At 43.6% G+C, this 25,162-nt stretch overlaps 1 protein-coding gene across 1 annotated transcript in view; it reads right to left on the reverse strand.

Annotated features, from left to right (window-relative positions):
* Positions 1–15,165: 15,165 nt before the first annotated feature.
* LOC141148930 (cytochrome P450 2K1-like) overlaps positions 15,166–25,162 on the reverse strand; it is a 35,200-nt gene continuing 25,203 nt past the window's right edge. The window contains exons 8-9 of the mRNA XM_073636822.1: positions 16,450–16,591; positions 15,166–15,510 (exon numbers count right to left, since the gene is read on the reverse strand). Coding sequence (XP_073492923.1) covers positions 15,323–15,510; positions 16,450–16,591 — 330 coding nt within the window. The 3' untranslated portion in view covers positions 15,166–15,322. The remainder of the gene's footprint in view (positions 15,511–16,449; positions 16,592–25,162) is intronic.

Consider the following 25,162-nt stretch of genomic DNA (forward strand, 5'->3'; position numbering starts at 1 on the left):
AAGGTCAACACGCGCTTCAGTTACCAACAAAATATGACATGGAAAAAATGTTCGCGGCCCTAGAAAACTCCCTGAAAGCAGAGATGACAACATTACACAAGGATATGGGACACATTCTATCAAGGGTGGAAGAAGTGGAGACTAAAGTAGATTCGCACCTAAAAATGATAAAAGAACTGAAAGGGGAAATAAAGATATTGAAAAAGGAACAACAAGAACAAGCCTATAAAACAGAGGACCAAGAAAACAGAGAAAGAAGGAAAAATCTGAGAATTCGTGGTCTTCCTGAAGCTGAACAAGCAGAAAATCTAATAGGAAAAATGAACAATATGTGCAATGCTATTTTGGGAAAGGAAGAATCTAATATAATAAAGATAGAAAGAGTGCACCGATTAAGAAAACCTCAAGGGCTCCCAACGGAAACACCAAGAGACGTAATAGTCCACTTTGAAAGATGGGAGGAAAAAAATCAAATTTGGATGAATGTGAAGAGAAAATCACCAACTGAATATGCAGAAGCTAGGCTACAGATATTCCAAGATCTGTCCCAAGAAACGTTAAGAAGAAGAAGGACGCTAAGACCTCTACTGAACATTCTCCAGGAGCAGGAAATTCAATACAACTGGGGCTTTCCAACATGCTTAATAGCAAAGAAGAATGGAAGAAGTGCCAGGCTAAGATTTATAGAAGAGATACCGGACTTCTGCAATAAATTAGAAATCCCGATACCAGTAATTGGTAGAAATGTAAATAGACAAGAACAAACAGAGATACGAGAAGATCTTCAATGGCAATTAAGTTCTAGGAACAGAACACATGAAGCTGAGCCCTAAAGGGAATAAGTGTTTGAACAGCAACGTGAAAATCTATAAAGACAAGATGTGTAGCCCCTAAGTTGGGGCGGAGGCTGGGAGGGGGGTGGGCTGTGGCGAAGGGTGAATGAAAGGAGAAATAGAAAAAGAGGATAAAAAAAATAAATAAAACAAGCTAGAGGCAGGAGGGGGAGATAGGGATTCACGGTGTGATCAGGGGGCTACCCTCTCTCAATAGAGTAGAGAGGGGCTCAAAGCGTCTTACCGATTTCCACCTCAGACCTAGTAGAGTAGTGGGGGCAGAATTGAGCCCCATAAAACAAAAGTGCTCACTGCTCTAGAGGCCATGGGGTCAAATCACCTTCACCAGGGAGGGGGGAGTTGGGGGGGATGGGGGGAAAGGGAGGGAGAGATCTGGTTTGCACAGGTTATTATTATGCTCAGTCACCTCGAAACAAGGCTGTGGAGACCCTGCGTGTCGGCCCGGTGGTCCTTTCTCCCGGTCCTCTAATTGGACCGGGGGAGGAGACTCGGGGAGGACACGTGGGGTTGGAGGAGAGAGGATTGAAGGGAAAGGAAAAAAATGGAAAATATGAATAGCATAAAAATTTTGTCCTATAATGTCCGAGGATTGAACTCCCCAGGGAAGAGAAACATAATTCTTCGAGAATTAGATAAAAGCAATGCAGAAATAATATTCCTGTAGGAAACGCATATTACTCAAAATTCAAATATAAAAATGTATTCTAGAAACATACCAACATGGTACTATGGAGACTCACCAATAAAAAGGGCCAAAGGGGTGTCTATTGGAATAGGGAAAAATATACGTTTTCTAATAGAACGAAGAAAAGTGGACCCTGAGGGACGCTTCCTTTTTCTTACAGGCTCCATACAGGGAGTAAAATATACACTTGCTAATGTTTACTGTCCCAATATAAACCCCAAAAAATATCTGATAGACATATTAAAAGTCTTAATTGAATTTAAGCAAGGCAAATTAATACTGGCTGGAGACTTTAATTTTAGCATGGATCATGGAATGGATAGCACCTCTACAGCAATAGACAGAGAAATAAGACAACTAAAGAAATTAAAGAGAAAATTACATGAATATGAACTACTAATTCAGCACCCAAGTACAAAAGATTACACTTTTTACTCAACTGTACATGGAATCTACTCCAGGTTGGATTACATTATGGTTGAACATAGAAACTTGGAAGAGATAGTGGTAACGAAAATAGGAATAATAACAGCCTCAGACCACGGCCCAGTAATGCTGAAAATTAAAATGCAAGGAGAAGCTCCTGAGAAAGGACCATGGAGAATCAACGAAGATGTAATTTAAGATAATGAGACAGAAAAAACTATAATAGAAGAGATTAACCACTTGACGACCGCCTCACGCCGATATACGTCGGCAAGGTGTTACGGACAGGCAGAATCACGTGTCCAGCAGCGATCGGAGATGAGGGGGAGACCATCCGTTCGTGGCCCCCCCCTCGCGATCGCCGCCGGCCAATAGAATCATTCCTCTGCTGCTGTATGCTAAACAGCAGCAAAGGAAATGATGTCATCTCTCCTCGGCTCGGTATTTTCCGTTCCGGCGCCGAGGAGAGAAGACTGCAATGTGAGTGCACAAACACTACACACACAGTAGAACATGCCAGGCACACAAAACACCCCCCTTTACCCCCCGATCCCCCCCCGATCACCCCCCAATCACCCCCCCCCCGTCACACTGACACCAAGCAGTTTTTGTTTTGTTTTTCTGATTACTGCATGGTGTCAGTTTGTGACAGTTACTGTGTTAGGGCAGTTAGTGTTAGCCCCCTTTAGGTCTAGGGTACCCCCCTAACCCCCCCTAATAAAGTTTTAACCCCTTGATCACCCCCTGTCGCCAGTGTCGCTAAGCAATCATTTTTCTGATCGCTGTATTAGTGTCACTGGTGACGCTAGTTAGGGAGGTAAATATTTAGGTTCGCCGTCAGCGTTTTATAGCGACAGGGACCCCCATATACTACCTAATAAATGTTTTAACCCCTTGATTGCCCCCTAGTTAACCCTTTCACCACTGATCACCGTATAACTGTTACGGGTGACGCTGGTTAGTTCGTTTATTTTTTATAGTGTCAGGGCACCCGCCGTTTATTACCGAATAAAGGTTTAGCCCCCTGATCGCCCGGCGGTGATATGCGTCGCCCCAGGCAGCGTCAGATTAGCGCCAGTACCGCTAACACCCACGCACGCAGCATACGCCTCCCTTAGAGGTATACAGTAGTATCTGAACGGATCAATATCTGATCCGATCAGATCTATACTAGCGTCCCCAGCAGTTTAGGGTTCCCAAAAATGCAGTGTTAGCGGGATCAGCCCAGATACCTGCTAGCACCTGCGTTTTACCCCTCCGCCTGGCCCAGCCCAGCCCACCCAAGTACAGTATTGATCGAGCACTGTCACTTACAAAACACTAAACACATAACTGCAGCATTCGCAGAGTCAGGCCTGATCCCCGCGATCGCTAACAGTTTTTTTGGTAGCATTTTGGTGAACTGGCAAGCACCAGCCCCAGGCAGCGTCAGGTTAGCGCCAGTACCGCTAACACCCACGCACGCACCGTACACCTCCCTTAGTGGTATAGTATCTGATCGGATCAATATCTGATCCGATCAGATCTATACTAGCGTCCCCAGCAGTTTAGGGTTCCCAAAAACGCAGTGTTAGCGGAATCAGCCCAGATACCTGCTAGCACCTGCGTTTTGCCCCTCCGCCCGGCCCAGCCCAGCCCACCCAAGTGCAGTATCGATCGATCACTGTCACTTACAAAACACTAAACACATAACTGCAGCGTTCGCAGAGTCAGGCCTGATCCCTGCGATCGCTAACAGTTTTTTTGGTAGCGTTTTGGTGAACTGGCAAGCACCAGCCCCAGGCAGCGTCAGGTTAGTGCCAGTACCGCTAACACCCACGCACGCACCGTACACCTCCCTTAGTGGTATAGTATCTGAACGGATCAATATCTGATCCGATCAGATCTAGACTAGCGTCCCTAGCAGTTTAGGGTTCCCAAAAACGCAGTGTTAGTGGGATCAGCCCAGATACTTGCTAGCACCTGCATTTTGCCCCTCCGCCCGGCCCAGCCCAGCCCACCCAAGTGCAGTATCGATCGATCACTGTCACTTACAAAACACTAAACGCATAACTGCAGCGTTCGCAGCGAATCCCTGCGATCGCTAACAGTTTTTTTTGTAGCATTTTGGTGAACTGGCAAGCACCAGCCCCAGACAGCATCAGGTTAGCGCCAGTACCGCTAACACCCACGCACGCACCGTACACCTCCCTTAGTGGTATAGTATCTGGTCTTATCAATATCTGATCCGATCAGATCTATACCGACGTCCCCAGCAGTTTAGGGTTCCCAAAAACGCAGTGTTAGCAGGATCAGCCCAGATACCTGCTAGCACCTGCGTTTTGCCCCTCTGCCCAGCCCACCCAAGTGCAGTATCGATCGATCACTATCACTTACAAAACACTAAACACATAACTGCAGCGTTTGCAGAGTCAGGCCTGATCCCTGCGATCGCTAACAGTTTTTTTGGTAAAACGCAGTGTTAGCGGAATCACCCCAGATACCTGCTAGCACCTGCGTTTTGCCCCTCCGCCCGGCCCAGCCCAGCCCACCCAAGTGCAGTATCGATCGATCACTGTCACTTACTAAACTGGCAAGCACCAGCCCCAGGCAGCGTCAGGTTAGCGCCAGTACCGCTAACACCCACGCACGCACCGTACACCTCCTTTAGTGGTATAGTATCTGAACGGATCAATATCTGATCCGATCAGATCTATACTAGCGTCCCCAGCAGTTTAGGGTTCCCAAAAATGCAGTGTTAGCGGGATCAGCCCAGATACCTGCTAGCACCTGCGTTTTGCCCCTCCGCCCGACCCAGCCCAGCCCACCCAAGTGCAGTATCAATCGATCACTGTCACTTACAAAACACTAAACGCATAACTGGAGCGTTCGCAGAGTCAGGCCTGATCCCTGCGATCGCTAACAGTTTTTTTGGTAGCGTTTTGGTGAACTGGCCAGCGCCAGCGGCCTAGTGCACCCCGGTCGTAGTCAAACCAGCACTGCAGTAACACTTGGTGACGTGGCGAGTCCCATAAGTGCAGTTCAAGCTGGTGAGGTGGCAAGCACAAGTAGTGTCCCGCTGCCACCAAGAAGAAGACAAACAGGCCCATCGTGCCCATAGTGCCCTTCCTGCTGCATTCGCCAATCCTAATTGGGAACCCACCACTTCTGCAGCGCCCGTACTTCCCCCATTCACATCCCCAACCAAATGCAGTCGGCTGCATGAGAGGCATTTTCTTTATGTCCTCCCGAGTACCCCTACCCAACGAACCCCCCAAAAAAGATGTTGTGTCTGCAGCAAGCGCGGATATAGGCGTGACACCCGCTAGTATTTTCCCTCCTGTCCTGACAATCCTGGTTTTTGCATTGGTGAATGTTTTGAATGCTACCATTCACTAGTTGAGTATTAGCATAGGGTACAGCATTGCACAGACTAGGCACACTTTCACAGGGTCTCCCAAGATCAGAGACCAGAGTGGCTCCAAACATCTCTATGGCCTAAGAAACTGGAAGCTATGAGCATTTCATGACTTAGATTTCGCCGGATTTAAACAGCGCCATTGGGAAATTGGGAAAGCATTTTATCACACCGATCTTGGTGTGGTCAGATGCTTTGAGGGCAGAGGAGAGATCTAGGGTCTAATAGACCCCAATTTTTTCAAAAAAGAGTACCTGTCACTACCTATTGCTATCATAGGGGATAATTACATTCCCTGAGATAACAATAAAAATGATTTTAAAAAAATGAAAGGAACAGTTTAAAAATAAGATAAAAAAAGCAAAAAAATAATAAAGAAAAAAAAAAAAAAAAAAAAAGCACCCCTGTCGCCCCCTGCTCTCGCACTAAGGCAAACGCAAGCGGCGGTCTGTCGTCAAACGTAAACAGCAATTGCACCATGCATGTGAGATATCACCGCGAAGGTCAGATCGAGGGCAGTAATTTTAGCAGTAGACCTCCTCTGTAAAGTGGTAACCTGTAAAGGCTTTTAAAGGCTTTTAAAAATGTATTTATTTTGTTGCCACTGCACGTTTGTGCGCAATTGTAAAGCATGTCATGTTTGGTATCCATGTACTCCGCCTAAGATCATCTTTTTTATTACATCAAACATTTGGGCAATATAGTGTGTTTTAGTGCATTAAAATTTAAAAAAGTGTGTTTTTTTCCCCAAAAAATGCATTTGAAAAATCGCTGCGCAAATACTGTGTGAAAAAAAAAATGAAACACCCACCATTTTAATCTGTAGGGCATTTGCTTTAAAAAAAATATATAATGTTTGGGGGTTCAAAGTAATTTTCTTGCAAAAAAAAATAATTTTTCATGTAAACAAAAAGTGTCAGAAAGGGCTTTGTCTTCAAGTGGTTAGAAGAGTAGGTGATGTGTGACATAAGCTTCTAAATGTTGTGCATAAAATGCCAGTACAGTTCAAAACCCCCCCAAATGACCCCATTTTGGAAAGTAGACACCCCAAGCTATTTGCTGAGAGTCATGTCGAGTCCATGGAATATTTTATATTGTGACACAAGTTGCGGGAAAGAGACAATTTTTTTTTTTGCACAAAATTGTCACTAAATGATATATTGCTCAAACATGCCATGGGAATATGTGAAATTACACCCCAAAATACATTCTGCTGCTTCTCCTGAGTACGGGGATACCACATGTGTGAGACTTTTTGGGAGCCTAGCCGCGTACGGGACCCCGAAAACCAAGCACCGCCTTCAGGCTTTCTAAGGGCGTAAATTTTTGATTTCACTCTTCACTGCCTATCACAGTTTCGGAGGCCATGGAATGCCCAGGTGGCACAAAACCCACCCAAATGACCCCATTTTGGAAAGTAGACACCCCAAGCTATTTGCTGAGAGGTATAGTGAGTATTTTGCAGACCTCACTTTTTGTCACAAAGTTTTGAAAATTGAAAAAAGAAAAAAAAATGTTTTTTCTTGTCTTTCTTCATTTTCAAAAACAAATGAGAGCTGCAAAATACTCACCATGCCTCTCAGCAAATAGCTTGGGGTTTCTACTTTCCAAAATGGGGTCATTTGGGGGGGGGGGTTTGTGCCACCTGGGCATTCCATGGCCTCTGAAACTGTGATAGGCAGTGAAGAGTGAAATCAAAAATTTACACCCTTAGAAATCCTGAAGGCGGTGATTTGTTTTCGGGGCCCCGTACGTGGCTAGGCTCCCAAAAAGTCCCACACATGTGGTATCCCCATACTCAGGAGAAGCAGCTAACTGTATTTTGGGGTGCAATTCCACATATGCCCATGGCCTGTGTGAGCAATATATCATTTAGTGACAACTTTGTGCAAAAAAAAAAAAAAAAAAATGTGTCACTTTCTTGCAACCTGTGTCAAAACATAAAATATTCCATGGACTCAACATGCCTCTCAGCAAATAGCTTGGGGTGTCTACTTTCCAAAATGGGGTCATTTGGGGGGGTTTTGGGCCATCTGGGCATTTTATGGCCTTCAAAACTGTGATAGGTAGTGAGGAGTGAAATCAAAAATATACGCCCTTAGAAATCCTGAAGGCGGTGATTGGATTTCGGGGCCCCGTACGCGGCTAGGCTCCCAAAAAGTCCCACACATGTGGTATCCCCGTACTCAGGAGAAGCAGCTGAATGTATTTTGGGGTGCAATTCCACATAGGCCCATGGCCTGTGTGAGCAATATATCATTTAGTGACAACTTTTTGTAAATATATATATTTTTTTTTTGTCATTATTCAATCACTTGGGACAAAAAAAATAAATATTCAATGGGTTCAACATGCCTCTTAGCAATTTCCTTGGGGTGTCTACTTTCCAAAATGGGGTCATTTGGGGGGGTTTTGTACTGCCCTGCCATTTTAGCACCTCAAGAAATGACATAGGCAGTCATAAACTAAAAGCTGTGTAAATTCCAAAAAATGTACCCTAGTTTGTAGACGCTATAACTTTTGCGCAAACCAATAAATATAAGCTTATTGACATTTTTTTTACCAAAGACATGTGGCCGAATACATTTTGGCCTAAATGTATGACTAAAATTGAGTTTATTGGATTTTTTTTATAACAAAAAGTAGAAAATATCATTTTTTTTCAAAATTTTCGGTCTTTTTCCGTTTATAGCGCAAAAAATAAAAACCGCAGAGGTGATCAAATACCATCAAAAGAAAGCTCTATTTGTGGGAAGAAAAGGACGCAAATTTTGTTTGGGTACAGCATTGCATGACCGCACAATTAGCAGTTAAAGCGACGCAGTGCCAAATTGGAATAAGTCCTCTGGTCCTTAGGCAGCATAATGGTCCGGGGCTAAAGTGGTTAAAAGATATTTTAAGGAAAATTACACCCCAGAGGTATCAAAAGCAACAATCTGGGAAGCACATAAAGTCGTCATTAGGGGCAAATTAATAGCTATTGGGGCGGGAAAATAACAGGAAAGAAGAAAAAACATGCAGCTAATTATAAAGGAAATATATGATTTAGAGCAAAAACATAAAAAGCAATCAGACAATGAAATATACCGGCTATTAATTAAAAAAAGAGACCAATTAAAGGAATGGATGGAACAAGAAGAGAGGAGGGAATATAACAGAGTCTTACAAGAGAAATTTAAATGGGACAATAAACCAGGAAAATACCTCGCAAACATGATAAAAAAAAAGAAGTCTTTAAACTTCATTGAGAAAATCAAGAAAGAGAAAGGAGAAATAGTAAACAAGACAACAGATATTGCACTAACATTCCAAAAATATTTCAGTTCACTATACGCGATAAAAAGACAGGAAAAACAGTTAGAGGAAGATATAAGAAAAAAGAAGATACGAGAATACTTAAAAAAAGCAAATTTACCAAAAACAAAACTTGAGCATTTAAAAGAGGTGGAAAAAAAAAAAAAATAATGCAAGAAGAGATAAAATTGGCATTAAAGGAAACTCCCGTAGGAAAAAGTCCAGGACCAGACGGGTTCACGGTCAAGTATTATAAAAAATTTCAAGAACAACTGATTCCTAAGTTATAAGAATACCTGAACAATATAGGTGAAAAAGAAGAAATAGGAAGAGAATCGCTACTAGCCCATATTACAATATTGCCCAAGGAAGGAAGCTAGAACCAACTGCTCAAGCTACAGACCGATTGCCCTGTTGAACATGGATACAAAAATATTTGCAAAAATCATAGCCACCAGAATAAAAAAATTAATTCCCCTTTGGATTAACCCTGATCAGACTGGATTTGTCCTGGGGAGAGAAGGAAGGGACAACAGTCTAAAAACAATACTGATGTTACACAAGAGTGCACAAAATGAGTCCCCAGTTCTATTCCTGTCATTAGATGCAGAAAAAGCATTCGACAGGGTAGACTGGGGATTCATGATGGACATGTTGTGCCATCTGGTACTAGGGACAAAAATAATGAAGTGGATAACAAATTTCTATAATGGCCTGACAGCAATGGTAAAGGTGAATGGTAGACTCTCCCCTTTGATCGAGATGCAGAATGGAACACGGCAAGGCTGCCCGCTCTCTCCGTTACTATATGTATTAGCACTGGAACCATTGTTAGCGACACTCCGTAACAACCAAGATGTGAGAGGGGCGAGAATCGGAGAAAAAGAAAATAAAATCGCGGCATATGCGGATGACATCTTGATGTATGTAGCCAACCCAAGAGTGACACTGCCAAACATATTGAAAGAAATAAAAAAATATGGAGAACTGTCAAACTTCAAAATAAACCCAATAAAAACAGAGATATTAAATATAGGATTGGGGAAAAAAGAAGTCCAGTCCCTACAAAAAGAATTTCAATTTACCTGGGTAAAAGAACTAAAATATCTTGGAATCAAATTAACCTCAAGGGTTGAAAAAATCTATCAGGCAAATTATATCCCATTGATCAATGAGGTTAAAGAAGAAATAAAAAAACTAAGTACACAACCACTCTCATGGATTGGAAGAGTAAATATGTTTAAGATGATGGTCCTCCCAAAAATAATTTACAAAATCCAGATGTTGCCAGTAATGATCCCACAGAGCTTCTTCAAAATAATCAAAACAATTTTGTTAAAATATATCTGGTTCAATAAAAAACCAAGAATTAAGTACACACAGATCACAAGGAAAAGGGAGAACGGAGGATTAGCCACCCCAGACATAAGTAGGTATTACAAAGCAATTGTTTTGACACGTATGTTTGAGTAGACAAACAAAAATAGTGAAAAAAAGTGGGTAGAAATGGCAAACACAATAAGTAAAACCACACTGCACAAAAACATATGGATACCATGAAAGTTCAGACTAATGGACACGGAAACTCACGAAATAACAAAAAATGTTTTTAAAATTTGGGATATAGTACACTTGAAGAATGAATGGAGACACAATTCACAATATTTGCAGGTCAAGGAATAAGAAACCCACAACTGAAAGATATCACTATAAATGGTAGGATTAAAACACGACTGGAACTAGAAGAAATCAATGGGTGGAAGATGAGTGAATGGAATTATTGTCAACTAAGACACTTAGTAAACACAATACCACATCCACTTAGAGAAGAAGAGAAATTAAATGCATTTGAGAAGCTATGTTTTAACAAAATATCATTGAAAAATGGAATATCAAGAATATACGGAATATTAGCAGATCTGGATGGACAAGAAAGACCTGAGTACATAAACAATGGGACAGAGAAATGAATCTAAAACCTGAAGACCAGAAAGTGGAAAAAATTATAGAAACGGGATACAACAATGCCTGGGATATGAAGATTATTGAAATGAATTACAAATTGGTAGCAAGATGGTACTTGACACCAGTAAGAATTCATAAATACCAGCAAGAAAAAACACCCTTGTGTTGGAGAAAATGTGGTCAAAAAGCAACGATGACACATCTATGGTGGGGATGCCCAATTATAGCGGACTACTGGCACGAAGTATTAAAAAACATAGGGGAAATAACCGGTGAAAAAATAGAACAAAATATATGGACCTGCCTCTTCCATAAATATAAAAAATCAAGGAACCAATACATGAGATCAATGGTTCCGAGTCTTCTGAACGCCGCTAAGGGTCTGATCCCAAAATATTGGCTAAAAAATGGTAAACCAGATATTAGAGAATGGTTTGAGAAAATAGATTATTATTGTAAAATGGATATGCTGAGAAGCAGAGAAAGAGGAGATAATAAGCGCAATAATCTCTGGGAGGGATGGAAAAAATATAAAACCTCGGATATATATTTAGACAAGATGAAGGAGGCAACAGGTACAGAGCTAAAATGACATAAAATATAAGAAGGAGTAAACCAGACATAAAAGAGTGGAGGGGGGGAAGGGGGGGGGTAACATATAAAGGTATAGATTTAGCTACATATTATGGAGTTTTTTTTGTTTTTTTTTATCTGTTTTTTGTACCTAAATAAAGATATATGATGGGAAAACAAATAAAGATAAGACGGAAATAATCCACAATGATGTGAAAAATGAGAGGAGATCAATTTTGATATTCAAAGTTGATACAACGTCTCCCAGGAAAACTTTCGCTGAAGTGGGAAAAAAAAAAAATAAAGTACATGCATATAACAGCACCAAGAGTGACGTCACAGGATATTCACCTTATCGGCTGATGCTCGGGCATGAGGCTAGGTTACCAGTGGACCTGGCTTTTGGAACTTCTCTGGATCACACCTCAGAGGCTTCTCATTGAGGATATACAAATAGGCTGAGGAAGAGTCTAAAGGTTGCTTATGAGAAGGCTTGGACTATGTCAGACAGCAGAGGGAGTAGACATAAAAGAAACTTTGACCTCAAAGTGAGGGTCCAAGATCTTCAACCCGGTGACCGTGTCTTATTAAGGAATTTGGGTATTCCTGGCAAACACAAGTTGGCGAATCGCTGGAGATCACAGCCATATGTTGTATGTAAACAGCTCCCAGGACTTTGAAATCAGGCCAGAAGGAAGTGCTGGACCAACTAAGACTTGGATTCGGAATCACCTTTTGCCCCTTACTGATGCAGTCAAGATAATCCCCGAGGAGGAGTCATCATCTACATCAGAAGTTGCACAAAGGCCTGTAACTAGGTCCCAGTCTGGGGCTTTGATAACTGAAGACAGTGAGGAGAGAGAAATGGACATTAGCTGGTTGTGGTCATCTGATATACCTGAAACTGAAGCGAGTATCTCATCAGCACCGGCCGAGGAGAGTAGTGAGGCTCTCAGGCCAGAAGCTCCAGAGTTTGTGCCATTGTCCGGAAAAGCTGAAAAGTGTTTATCTCCCACTGAAGTAGAAGAGAATAGTGTTCATCCAGAAATAGAGGACACACCAAAAGAACAAAGGGGAAAGAGAAACATTCACCCACCTAAGAGACTAACCTATGATACTTTGGGCGAGTGTTCTGAAACAACAAAGGTCACCAGCAAAAGAAATGTTGATGAGCCTAGTTCCTCCTCAGTCAATTTAGACACTGAGAGCCCTGTTTCACCCCTTGACACATCTGTATCTGATACTAAAGTAACAGTTGTGGGTACACAGAGTAGCTTTCCAACCCCTGAAAATTGGTGGGAGGCTCCTCTGTCGGTCCTGTGCACTTGTTTAGAGGCTAAGATGTGTAGTAGGAACAAGGTCTTACATATCTTTGGGGACCAAAGATTTAAAGCAGGGGGAGTATGTAGCGCTGACAACTTCTGTTTCTAGTCATATGTGTGTTATACAGTACATAAGTCGTGTTAGCGCCATCTTGTGGACAATTGAAAAAGTACAATATGTTTACGTTTCATGATTAAGTGAAGTGACATGGAAGTGATTTATTGTTTACTTCGGAACTTTAACTCTGACCCACCACAATGCTCCTGGACAAGGTGAGAACTGAACTGCATTGTGGGAGCGTATAAAAGGGCTAGGAGCGGCCATTTTAGGTCTCTTGTTCCTGGGACGCGTAGCCTGCTAGCAGAACTCTGTGGGTGTGTGTGTCCCACAGGATTGCGGCCTACTTTGCAAAGGAGCAGAGCAGCTGCAAGGATCCTGCCATTGCATCACAGTGTGCTGTGTGGTGCAGCAGAAGTGATCGTTCCGGAGACCCGTGGGGAGATAACCGAGGACTCCTGGTCGTTAGTGAACGGAACAGTGTGACGGCGAGGTGGTGGCTTCATATTGACTGAGAACTGCTGAAACGGAGGCATCCACCTGCCCGGATCCTGTGTGGTGAGAGGGTTAACACCCAGAAGTTTATTTAAATACTACACACACATTTAGAACTGTACAGAGTGTTGCTGGGACTGATAGTCCCACGGAACAAGTTAAGTTGGAGAACTTCACCTCTGAATAGACTTCAGCATTCAAGAACAGATGCTAGATGTTTGTTTTCTTCCTATGAGAACATTTAGTCAATCTGCGGGATTACAATTGTTTTAGTGTGTTATCTTACACTGCGCAACACCCAGGAGGAACCCCTTTGCGGATTACAATTCTAAAAGCTAGCGAAGACTGAAGACGTCAGGACTACCTTTTCATTGCAGAGCCCTGCATTTAATTACAAACTATAGTGACTTTAAGGTCTAGAGCAGGGGGAGCTCCCGGGTACATCTGTATACAATTAGATATATTTGTGTCTGTTACTGATTGTCATAACCATTTCTTATACTGTCACATCACGTTGGTGTGATAGTATATTCAGTGTAATAACTCTTTATATAAAAATATTGTTTACACAAAGACAGAAGTTATTTTTTGGTTATTATTGAAGTTTGTGTGCAGTGTTGTCATTTCTCCTGCAGGTGGAGCTACCAGCACCCAGGTGGGGGTAACTATAGTTATAAGTGTATTGTGGGTAAAACTTGATACTCATATTATTACAACACTGCACTACATTTGTGTCAAGGGGATTGAAAAATTTAGGAAGGGTAAAGAGCATAGAGGACAGACCCGCATAAATCAGCAGCTCCACCGTGAGTTATTGCTACATGTATATATTATGTGGGGGAACTATTTATTTTATTAATATGAGGTGGGCCGTCTGTCCATGTACTGAGCAGTGATAATTTATCACTGTTTAATAAACGGACACCTTGAGTGTTTCTGGTGAATTTCTGGTACTGTAATCTCGATAAGTCTCACGAGATTCCAGAATCAGGGGGCGTTCTCCATTGTTTGAAGCATTTGTAGATCGCTTCACTTCATAAAAGGAGAAGCGATCTAAACCGCTTCAGAAACTGGCACTCAGAGGAGAGAGATCTCCTCTATGAATGCCGGAGAATGGAGCAAGGGCCACGGCTACCACTAGGCAAACTAGGCAGCCGCCTAGGGCGCACTGCTGCCTAGGGTGCCCGGCCACTGGTGTTCCTACTCTCTTCTCTCTGCAGAAAGCAACTAAGTTTCAGCATCAGCAGGCAGCAGCCGCTCCATTCGCACATAGTGTCAGAGGCGCAGAGGCGGTGGAGGACTGTGTCTGTGTCCCGACTCCCGAATGAATGGAAGCAAGCAAACATTCATTGATGGGCACTGGTAGGCTGCATTTGATGGGCTCAGGTAGGCTGCATTTGATGGGCACTGGTGAGGCTGCATTTGATGGGTGCTTCATTAAAAAGGTGGGGTACACATTGGCAGGGCATGGGTGGAGCCAAAGGGGGGCGGCAAAATGGGGTTTCGCCTAGGGTGGTAAAAATCCTTGCACCAGCCCTGAATGGAGCAGTGGATATTTTCCATAAAGACATGGATGACTGAGTTTACAGTGGAGAAACTTGACTGGCCTGCACAGAGTCCTGACCTCAACCTGATAGAACACCTTTGGGATGAATTGGAGCGGAGATTGTGACCCAGGCCTTCTCACCCAACATCAGTGCCTGACCTCACAAATGCACTTCTGGAAGAATGGTCAAACATTCCCATAGACACACTCCTAAACCTTGTGGACAGCCTTCCCAGAAGAGTTGAAGCTGTTATAGCTGCAAAGGGTGGGCCAACCCAATATTGAACCCTACGGACTAAGACTGGGATGCCATTAAAGTTCATGTGCGTGAAAAGGCAGGCGTCCCAATACTTTTGGTAATATAATGTATAAGAAAAAGGCTCTGCTTTCAATGGGTCATCATAGTTGTAGACTTTCTTTGTGACATGGATTAAGAAACCAGAACCAGAGAGTAGAACTAATAACCAGGAATCGGAGCCTATATATGCAATAAACAAATATAGTTGACCCTATGTACACATCTATGAACAAATGTACAAACAAACAAGGCTTTTAAAACTTTTAGATCAGCTTATTTACAGTAGGCTGATCTACATGTTTATCGTAAAGCAAACTTTGAAATGAGTACATATCCTCTTTTATTATAAGTGTCATCCATTTTGGTGGGGATTTAGGACTTCTCATTGCTTCATGGTTGTGGATCTTGACTAGTAGTTGAGTTTTGCACATAATAAGTGTGGCAAAGGGAATGAAAGAAATCCAATGTCAGACCTGAGATTTATATCCTCTCTGGAGACTCCGGGAGGTGGGTAGAACGTGAAGCTTTGTAGAAGGCCAGTAAAAAACAGGAAAAGCTCAGTTCTGGCTAAACTTTCTCCAACACACATTCTTTTTCCTGGGGGTACAAAGCAAACTCAGAATGACATAATCTATGCTTATCCAATGTTTCACAGAATGGAAATGAAGGATATAGTACTAAATCTATGAATGAAGTGTTGTGGTAGAGGCATGCCTGCCCCTAAGGCCCCTTTTACGCAGGCGGACTGATTGAATCAGCCTGTCAGTTTTTTAGGCAGACCTGGTCGGACCATCCATTGCCCTCTATGGAGCAGCGGGTGTCCGTTGACACCTGCCGACATCTGATCCGATCCTGGCCGCTAAAAACGGACAGATAGGGGATCTTTCCCCATCCACCTGGCAGATCGGATCGGATGACAGTCAGATGGAAACTAACAGGTGGTCCGTTTCCATCTGACTGCCCATAGAGGAAAGGGAGCTGTGTCCACTTATGCAAGGCGGACACGGACCTGTCATCCACCTGCAGACAGATTCCCTGTTGAGCAGGTGGATCCGCTGCCAGAGTCCCCCCATCTGAGGGGCCTAAGATAGGTGTACTTTAGTACCTAAACTGTGGACTGCTGCTACTAAATATAAACCAGGTGCTCAAAATTAATATTTGTCAGTAACCCAATGGGATATCAACCTTAAAAAAACAATGGGGTACAGTTATGGAAACCCTATGGACATCTGGGTAAAGATGTTTTACTTTTGAAGATGCTGTGATTTTAGCTGCAGTCCCCAATGTGTGGCCAAAGGAAATCTTTTCATACTGGAATGGAAGGTTTGAGTGATGAGAGATTTAATTTTTGTCCAGAGATGGGCCTTAGGTATTTATCCACTCTACACCTACTATCACTCTATACAAAGAGCCTGAGGGATATAAATGCCCTCATACAGACCAGGTATAGTTTTAAGTGTTTTTTTAGCAGTTTTAACAAGGAAGCAAATAATGTATTTTAGTGTTAAACATTGTGTAATAACCCTGGTGACCTACCTGCGGAAAAGGGCATAAATGCATCCCGTTTTACAAATTTTCTGCCTTCATCTAAAAAGTGGTTTGGGTTAAACTCATAAGGTGTTTCCCACTGAGTCTTATCATACAAAACAGAGGTGAGGAAAGGAATGACATCTGTACCCTACAAGGAGAACAACATTGTACAGTTATTAATAAGAAAGCCAATCTTCAGGGAAAACATGCACACCCACCTCCTCTAACCCATTCTACAAGTTTTTTCTTCTTTCCTTGTGAAGCAAGATATACTTACCTACATCCACTGTCTGATGTTTCCAGATGGGGGGTGCTAATCCAGTGTTGCAGATGTGCCTGCGCCCAGTGGTGTATTTTGGTTTTGTTCTGCCCTAGACTAAAAATCGGGCACCCCTCCATCTAAATTTATCCCAGCCTAGCAGTGGTATACCGTTCTTGTCTCAGGGTCTGATGAGGAAGCTGCAGCCATTCACAGTCAAAAGCTGCAGCTTCCTCATCAGACCCTGAGACATGATTCATCCAAGTGCTACATACGTGGTCAATGGGGCAGAAGCTGGGGTCAGTAGGGCAAAGTATGAGGCAGCACTGGTGGATACTGATGAGGAGGCACCGATGAAGCTGCATTGATAGGTGGCACTAATGGGCATTGATAGGTGGCACTGATGAGAAGGCACTAATTGGCAGCACTTATGGGCACTGATGGGCACTGTCAGGGATGCATTGATCATCAGGACACGGATGATCAGTGCCCTGATTATCAGTGTAGATATCTGCTTTCACACTGACAAAGTTACTGGCTCTCTCCTCTCCGCACGCTGGGACAGCATAAAGGAAAGGAATGCCGATAACCAGCAAGTGTGTTTACATCGTGATAAGCTGTGATTGGACACAGCTGATCATGTGGTAAAGAGCCACTGTGATTGGCTCTTTACTCCGATCTGTAATCAGCTGTGTTTGAAGGACACAGCGATCACAAAGCATGCAGAGTGCACGTCGCAGCGGGCACGCAGGGTCTGCCAGTCTGTGGGTCTGGGAGGACATCAATAGACACCCTCCCAGAACTGCACGACCACGCTGTTGCTGTCATTTGGCTATAGCACAGTCACCTGGGGGCGGCACCGCCCCCCCCCCCCCCGAAAAATGCTTTGTTTACCTCATAGTAGATATGCCCCTGCCCACACCAGTAAATACCTTAACTAGTATTTTGTCGCCCCGTTTCTGCTCCTTTTTTTAGTTATTGAGTACTGTGGGTCAAATCATTGGACTTGCACAGTAGTATTGATGGCTGTTTCCATGGCCTTTGTAGAACCTCTCTCAAGTTTTAATTGTTGGCTGTTTCCAACGGAGACACAATTTAGCAACAAAAATATTGACTTTATAAACCTTCCCCATTTTACTAACTGAAAATCTTTTGTTGCTGTGACCCATAGAGATATTCTGCTCCCTTTCAGTCACAGTTACACGAAAGGATGTGAGGGGAAATCTCCCCATGAAGGACATACACAACAATTATAGCCTAAAAAAGGTTCTAGGTCTTATCTGCTCTATCCAAAACAGAAAAAGTTTAGCCTAGAGTTCCACATTAATGCATATAAACCATTTAAAAGATATGTTTAGGATTATTAGATATAATTAGGTATATGGTGGTCTATGGTTCTCTCAAACAGCATTGTGCATGGAAGGCATAGATAAAACAGCTTAGTTGCCAAGTTGGCTGTTGAGATGTTCATACAAACGAGGAACATTTAGGGAATTTAGCATGGGTGAATGTGACAGGTTCTCGCTGTCAATGGTTGCTAAGGAAGAAGTGGGTGCTTGTAGCCAATGTTTTCTTACCAACCACTGAGGTCACCTGTGCCATTTACTTACATGGCCAGGAATCTCCAGCTACGTAAGCAAATAGGTGGGGAATGGAGAAAGTTAAATCATCGTTTAAATATGGCCATAATCATATTTTGGCAATGACGTCGCCACAATCACTGCCTCGTTCTTTTTATAGCTGATGACAGCTCAAAGATCTTTCATTCAGCTTTGTGTAGTGTTAGGATCAGTAATGTGTGGTGGGTCTTTTTTTTTTTCTTTCGGCAAGTCAGCGTGTGGCTTGCATTATGATTGATGATGAATTTACAATCAGGGGCATTTTTTTTTAACTAAAGGACGTTATGAATGTTTGAGTGTTCTTATAATAATAAAGGGGAATTCCAGATTCTGATAAGGCTTGTGACCACAAACCTCCACAACCACCTGCCACGGTTGTGGGGAAAAGCTCATTATCTTCATTAACATGGGAACTCCCCCATGTTGAGGGTATGTAGCCTTGTATGGATCAGGATGTGGGGCCCACGTAAGAGAGGGAGGAGCCGGATGTGGGCGACGTCGGGCTGCTGAGGCGGTGAGCGGGGAGCCCAGCGTCTCTCCAGCCGTGATGCAGGACAGGAGCTCACAGAGCGCGCGCTATCCCCCCCCCGCTCTCTCATCCCGAAGAGCTGCACGTCGCGAGCGGTGAGCGGCTCTTGACAATCAGCAGCTCCACCTTTCATCCCCAGGAATCGGCTACGAGGGGTGAGGGCGGTGGGAGCGCCGCTCCCGAGTAGCGAGGCAAGGGGCTATCATAGCCCGGAGCTCGGCCGGGATCGCCGTGCCCTCCCCCAGGGCTATGCTGACGGCTGCAGAGGACAGGAAAAGAGTTCCGCAAGTATGCATATACCAGCAAAGGAGATGACAGCGCGTCTTCACTAGAAGCTAAAGAAAAAAGGTAACAACCATCTCAGGCACAGGTGGGAGCCCCAGGAGTCTTAAAGGTCTTAAAGGTGTGACACAAAGGACGCATGGTGGGTAAGACTTTCTGCTAAAATTGAAGCCTGGTGTGGAGGGTAAGTAGCTATTCAGCTACCCTTTATGATATATGAGAATATCCTCTTGAGAGACTGCTACCTGTGGTTACAATCTTTACTGACTTTAAGTAGTGTCACTAAGTCTTGAGGCAGCAATAGGTTTAAAGTGCACATAATTTTTGAAACTGTATGATATATTGGGTATAAGAGGAGACATGGAGGGTGGTCGGAGGTAAAGAGGAAGAAACAGAGGGAAACAGAGGGAAGCGCGGCCTAGCAGGGGGAATAACCCACACCGGGAGGCCTGGGAGGAAAAGGGGCCTCCCTCTCTGGGACCAAGGGCAGCAATCAAATAAAGCCTCCCCTGCCCCTTATAATATATTTAGGGTGGGGGTGACAGGTGGGAGCGCAACTAAGGTTGTAACAGGAAGAAGGCACCCCCGCGGAATAGAAGCGACCCTAATCGTTCCGCGAGAAGGTCAAGGAGACAACCTGTACCACGTTATTTCATACCAATATTAGGTAAACTTTGCCTCTGATTATCAGCCAGTCTGCTTGCCTAAGGGCGGAAGGGAATGCAGAAATGAGAGGCAAATCAACAAGAGGGACTACAGTAAACCCACCCAGAACCAGCACAAGCCCAGGCACTATCAGGAGGTATATGGTGAATGATAGTAGTAAAGAGAGCCCGGGTAAATCAACTGGGGCAACAGGGGCAACAGGGGCAAAAGTAAAACGCCAGAACGCCCAGGTAAAACGGGAACAAGAAGACAAATGGCAGACGTGGAACCAAGACCCCCAGGTAGTGAAGCAGGAGCAGAAATGCCAGCGGAGACTCAGCAGGACAGATTGCTCCCTACCAAGGGAGAAATAGCAGAAATGTTTGCAAGGTTGGAGGCTTCAATCAAAGAAGAGATCAGCATCGTGCATGAAAACATGAGTCACATCTTGAAAAGAGTGGAGGAAGTGGAATCCGTAACTGACAAGCAAGGAGTTGAAATCCAAAAGCTGAAACAACAGATGGAAGCAATGCAGATTGAACAAAGAAATATAAGATATAGATTGGAAGACCAAGAGAACCGCAGCAGAAGAAAGAACCTCCGGATCAGAGGCCTCCCGGAATCGTAAGGAGAAGCAGAGAATTTACAAGAGAAAATGGAAGTAATATTTAAAGACCTGATAAAACCTTCTGAAGTCAGTAGAAAACTAAAGCTGGACAGAGTGCATAGGATTAGAAAGCCACCGGAAATCAGGGGAGATGCCCCACGTGATGTCATCGTGCGATTCCATAATTATTTGGATAAAGAACAGATAAATTCCAACCTAAGGAAGAATAACCAGGCAAAGTATGGGGAAACAAGTCTACATATTTACCAGGATCTCGCAGCAGAGACCCTAAATAGGAGAAGAATTTTGAAACCTTTACTGGCCACTATGAAATCGCATGGAATCCAATACTCCTGGGGCTTCCCCGCTTGTTTAATCGGACGCATTGAAGGCCGAATGGCCGTATTAAGATTCCCAGAAGAAACACAAAAATTCTGCCAACGCCTTGGAATACCACCAATAGAAATCCTGGGTTGGTGGGAGAAAAATACCAGCCAGGAGCCAACAGGGGTATTGCATACCTGGACACCAGTATTAAATTCTAGTAGCGCATAAGGAGAAGAGAGCATTGAGATCTTAGATGAGATGCCTTTTAGTAACATATGCAGTCAGATTTCTTTTTTTTCTTTTTTTTTCTTTTCCTTCCTATGGGGATGGAGGGTGGGGATGGAGGGTGGGGGCGGGGGTGGTGGGGATGGGGGGAGGGTGGGAGGTGTGCGGGAGAGATGACCGGAGTAGGAATCCCCCCATTCCGAGCGAGAAATCTGTGGTCTCGAGCCCCGAGCTCAACCTCTGGGGGACAACCGGGTGGCCGAGTGGAGAAGGGGGGCCATGGTTATTTATGGGGGCTTGACAAGGTCCGTCTTACCCCCAAGTGTCAGGGGAAGGGGGGGAGGGCGGGGGGAGGGAGAGAAGAAACCGGAGGAGACTGGGGGGTGGGGGGGAGAGATGGGGGGGGTTAGGGGGAAGGGAGGGGGAGGGGGGTAAGAGAGGGATTAAAGGGGTGAAAAGTATTAGGAGCCTGTATAATAGAAAGCAGAAAACAAATGAGAGAGAGTGATGATGTCTAATCTAAAAATTATTTCCTATAATGTCAGGGGACTGATCTGCCAGGTAAAACGAGCAAATTTCTTAGGGGAATTAAAGTTTTTGAAGGCTGAAGTAGCAATGCTTCAAGAGACACACTTTAGCTTCAATAAGAATCAAAAAATTTATTCCAGAGACTTCCCAGTCTGGTATTATGGTGATTCACCAATCAGAGGAGCAAGAGGAGTGGCAATAGGGTTTGCCAGGGAGACTAGGTTTGAACTGGAGGAGAGGCTGGCCGACCCGGAGGGTCGTTTTCTCTTCCTGAAAGGCAAGATTAATGGTTTGAATTGCTCCCTGGCAAGTATCTATGGGCCAAATAAAAATACACACAGAAAAATAATGGGTATATTGGCAAAATTTGAAGAATTCAGGAAGGGGAGGGCTATAGTGGCAGGGGACTTTAACCTGTGTTTGGACCCGGATAGGGATTGCTCGTCGCATGTCCGGGGGAGGGGAGGAGTGTGGGCTGGAAAGCTCAAGAAGAAGTTGTATCAGCTTCAGTTTGTGGATGTATGGAGGGTCCAGCAGGGGGAGGCAAGAGACTACACTTACTACTCCCCCGTACATGCGACTTACTCGAGACTTGATTTTTTTTTAGTAGAACATAGGATGTTGGAAGAGGTCACAGGGACATCCATTGGTAACATGACGTTTTCGGATCATGCACCCGTGAGTTTACAAATAAAAATGGGTGGAACAGACACAAGGGGCTCAGGGTGGAGATTAAATGAAGAATTGTTATTAGATAAAGACATCTTAAGGAGAATTAAGGAAGAGCTGGAGTGGTTCTTCAAAATCAACACCCCCGGGGAGGTTAATGAGGCTACAATCTGGGAAACCCACAAAGCATACATCAGGGGCATATTCATGATGGTAGGGGTGGAAAAGAATAAAAGACTGAAAGATGAAAGGTTTGCCCTGATCAAAGAGATCCAGGAATTAGAGAAACAACATAAAGCATCGGGAGGGAGGGAGGTGTGGATGAATTTACATAAAAGAAGAGAAGAGTTGAGGGCTTCACTAGAACAGGAAACACGTAAAACTTATAACTTGGTAAAGAAAGAAAGATATATTTACGGTAACAAACCAGGCAAGCTTTTAGCTAGGGTCCTGAAAAAAAAGAAAACAAGCAATTATATTGAAAAAATCAGGGCCAAGTCGGGGGAAATGAAATACAAAACTTGCGACATAGTGAAAGCATTTCGAGAGTTTTATGGGGCACTGTACGCAATTAATGCAGATAACTCTCAGGAGTCAGATAAACGTAAGTGTGAAGCCAGCAAAACTTTTTTAAAAGAGGCAAATTTAACAAAAATCACGGAAGAGGATAGAGAAATGTTGGAAGCCCCTGTGACCGTACAGGAATTAAGGAAGGCCATACAGGATACCCCAAATGGGAAAAGCCCAGGCCCCGATGGGCTGACTGCCCTTTATTACAAAAAATTACAGGAACCTTTGCTCCCCATACTGTGCTCTTACATGAACGGGATTGGGGAAAGGTAGGAGATGAGAAGGGAAGCACTTGAAGCAAGCATTGCCATTATAAGGAAGGAGGGAAAGGATAACACACTGTGCTCCAGTTACAGACCCATCTCCCTCTTAAACGTTGACACAAAGCTCTTCACGAAGATTTTAGCAGACAGATTGAAAAAAGGTTATAAGTGAGATTATCCATCCAGACCAAGCGGGCTTTGTTCCTGGAAGGGAAGGGAGAGATAACGGTATCAAAACATTAATGGTGGCTCAGATAATGAAGGACAGAGGAACCCCAGGACTACTCCTGTCGATGGATGCTGAAAAAGCATTCGACGAGGTAGACTGGGGTTTCATGTGGAACACCTTGGAAGAGTTTGGCATGGGTAGTAAAATGATGGGTAGGATAAAAGCCCTGTATACCTCCCCAACCGCCAGAGTCAAGATAAATGGTATCCATTCAGAACCTATTGTGTTACACAATGGTACTAGACAGGGATGCCCACTTTCCCCGCTGCTTTTTGTGATGACGTTGGAACCTCTATTGGCTAGAATAAGACTTAGCTCGGATATCTCTGGGGTTAAAATTGGGGAAGAAGAATTCAAAATAGCGGCTTTTGCAGATGATGTTTTAATGTATGTCACCCGCCCGAGGATCACCCTACCGAATTTACTCGAGATTGTCAGGAGCTATGGTAGATTATCCAACTTCCGAGTTAATTCAACTAAATCTGAAGTTTTGGAAGTAGTAGAACAGAAGGATGGGGATAAGACCTCTCAAAAATGGCTACCATTTAAATGGGGGGTAAAAGAACTTAATTATTTAGGAGTTAAAATAACATCTGAAAAAGAGACATTGTTTCAAGCTAACTACATGTCTCTCCTTAATGATATCGGGGGTGAGTTGAATAGATTTCCGCGTAATCGACTCTCATGGGGAGGTAGAATAAACATACTCAAAATGTCGATCCTCCCCAAAATTCTATACAGAATCCAAATGCTCCCAATTGAAATCCCACAGTGTCTTCTGAACAAATTACACACATTGTTTTTGAAGTTTATATGGAGGGGGAAAAAACCACGAATTAAGTATGCACAACTAGTGAATGATAAGAAGAGGGGGGGTTGGGGGGCACCGGATATTAAAAAATATTACACAGCCATCATCATATCACGCATAGTAGAGTGGGTGAATAATAATAAAAATAAGCAATGGGTGAAAATAGAGAATATAATGAGTGGGGCAGATTTGGGTAAAAAAATATGGATACCACCACAATATAGAAAATTGCACAAGAAAACACTTGATATAACTAAATATGCTTTAAACTTATAGGATAAAATACACGAGAGGGAGAAGTGGGGATACAATTCACCACTAATCCCGCTTAAAGACACAGACTATTTTCCGCCCGGGAGGGAAGACCTAACGGGGAATTGGATTTTAGATGAAGAGGTCCAACTTAAAGACATTACAAGGCAGGGCAAGCTGTGTACCTACCAGGAACTAAAGGCCAAAGATAATTGGTCTGTGATGGATAATTGGAAGTACAGGCAGTTGAAGCATTTTGTTGAATCTCTCCTGCAACCAATAAGGTCAATGGAAGATCTTCGCCCCCTCAAGAGAGTCTGCATGAAGAAAAGTAGGAGGGGAGGAATGTCCAGGATCTACAGAATATTGATTAGATTAGAAGAAGAGGAACGCTCAGGATTTATTGGGAAATGGGAGGAGGCATTAGGAAAAAAGATCAGCGAATACGAGGTTGGGAGGGTTTTGAGTAGAATAAATGCCACCTCAGTGAACTATAGGATGGCCAAAATGAATTTCAAAATTTTGGCAAGAACATATGTTACCCCGGATAAGGCGCATAAAATACAGGAAGAAACTTTGCAGTTTTGCTGGAGGGGGTGTAAGGAAATAGGGACAATGACACATATATGGTGGTCATGTCCGGTAATGAAAAAATTCTAGGAGGAGATAAGGAGGATTACATATGCGATTACCAATAAGAGGATTCCGGATGACCCCTGGGTGTGTTTACACCATGGGAGCGATATACCTTCTAAGAAGTATTTGAAAACACTGATACCGCACCTTCTTAATGCCGCTAATCCCGAAATACTGGCTAGATCACAGGAGACCTTCCTTGCGGGAGTTCAATAAAATAGAGCAAATTCAATGCCTGGAATACTTGAGATATAGTGAAGGACTGGAG

This window comes from Aquarana catesbeiana, linkage group LG06, assembly GCF_042186555.1.
Source record: "Aquarana catesbeiana isolate 2022-GZ linkage group LG06, ASM4218655v1, whole genome shotgun sequence".
NCBI classification, from domain to species: domain Eukaryota; kingdom Metazoa; phylum Chordata; class Amphibia; order Anura; family Ranidae; genus Aquarana; species Aquarana catesbeiana.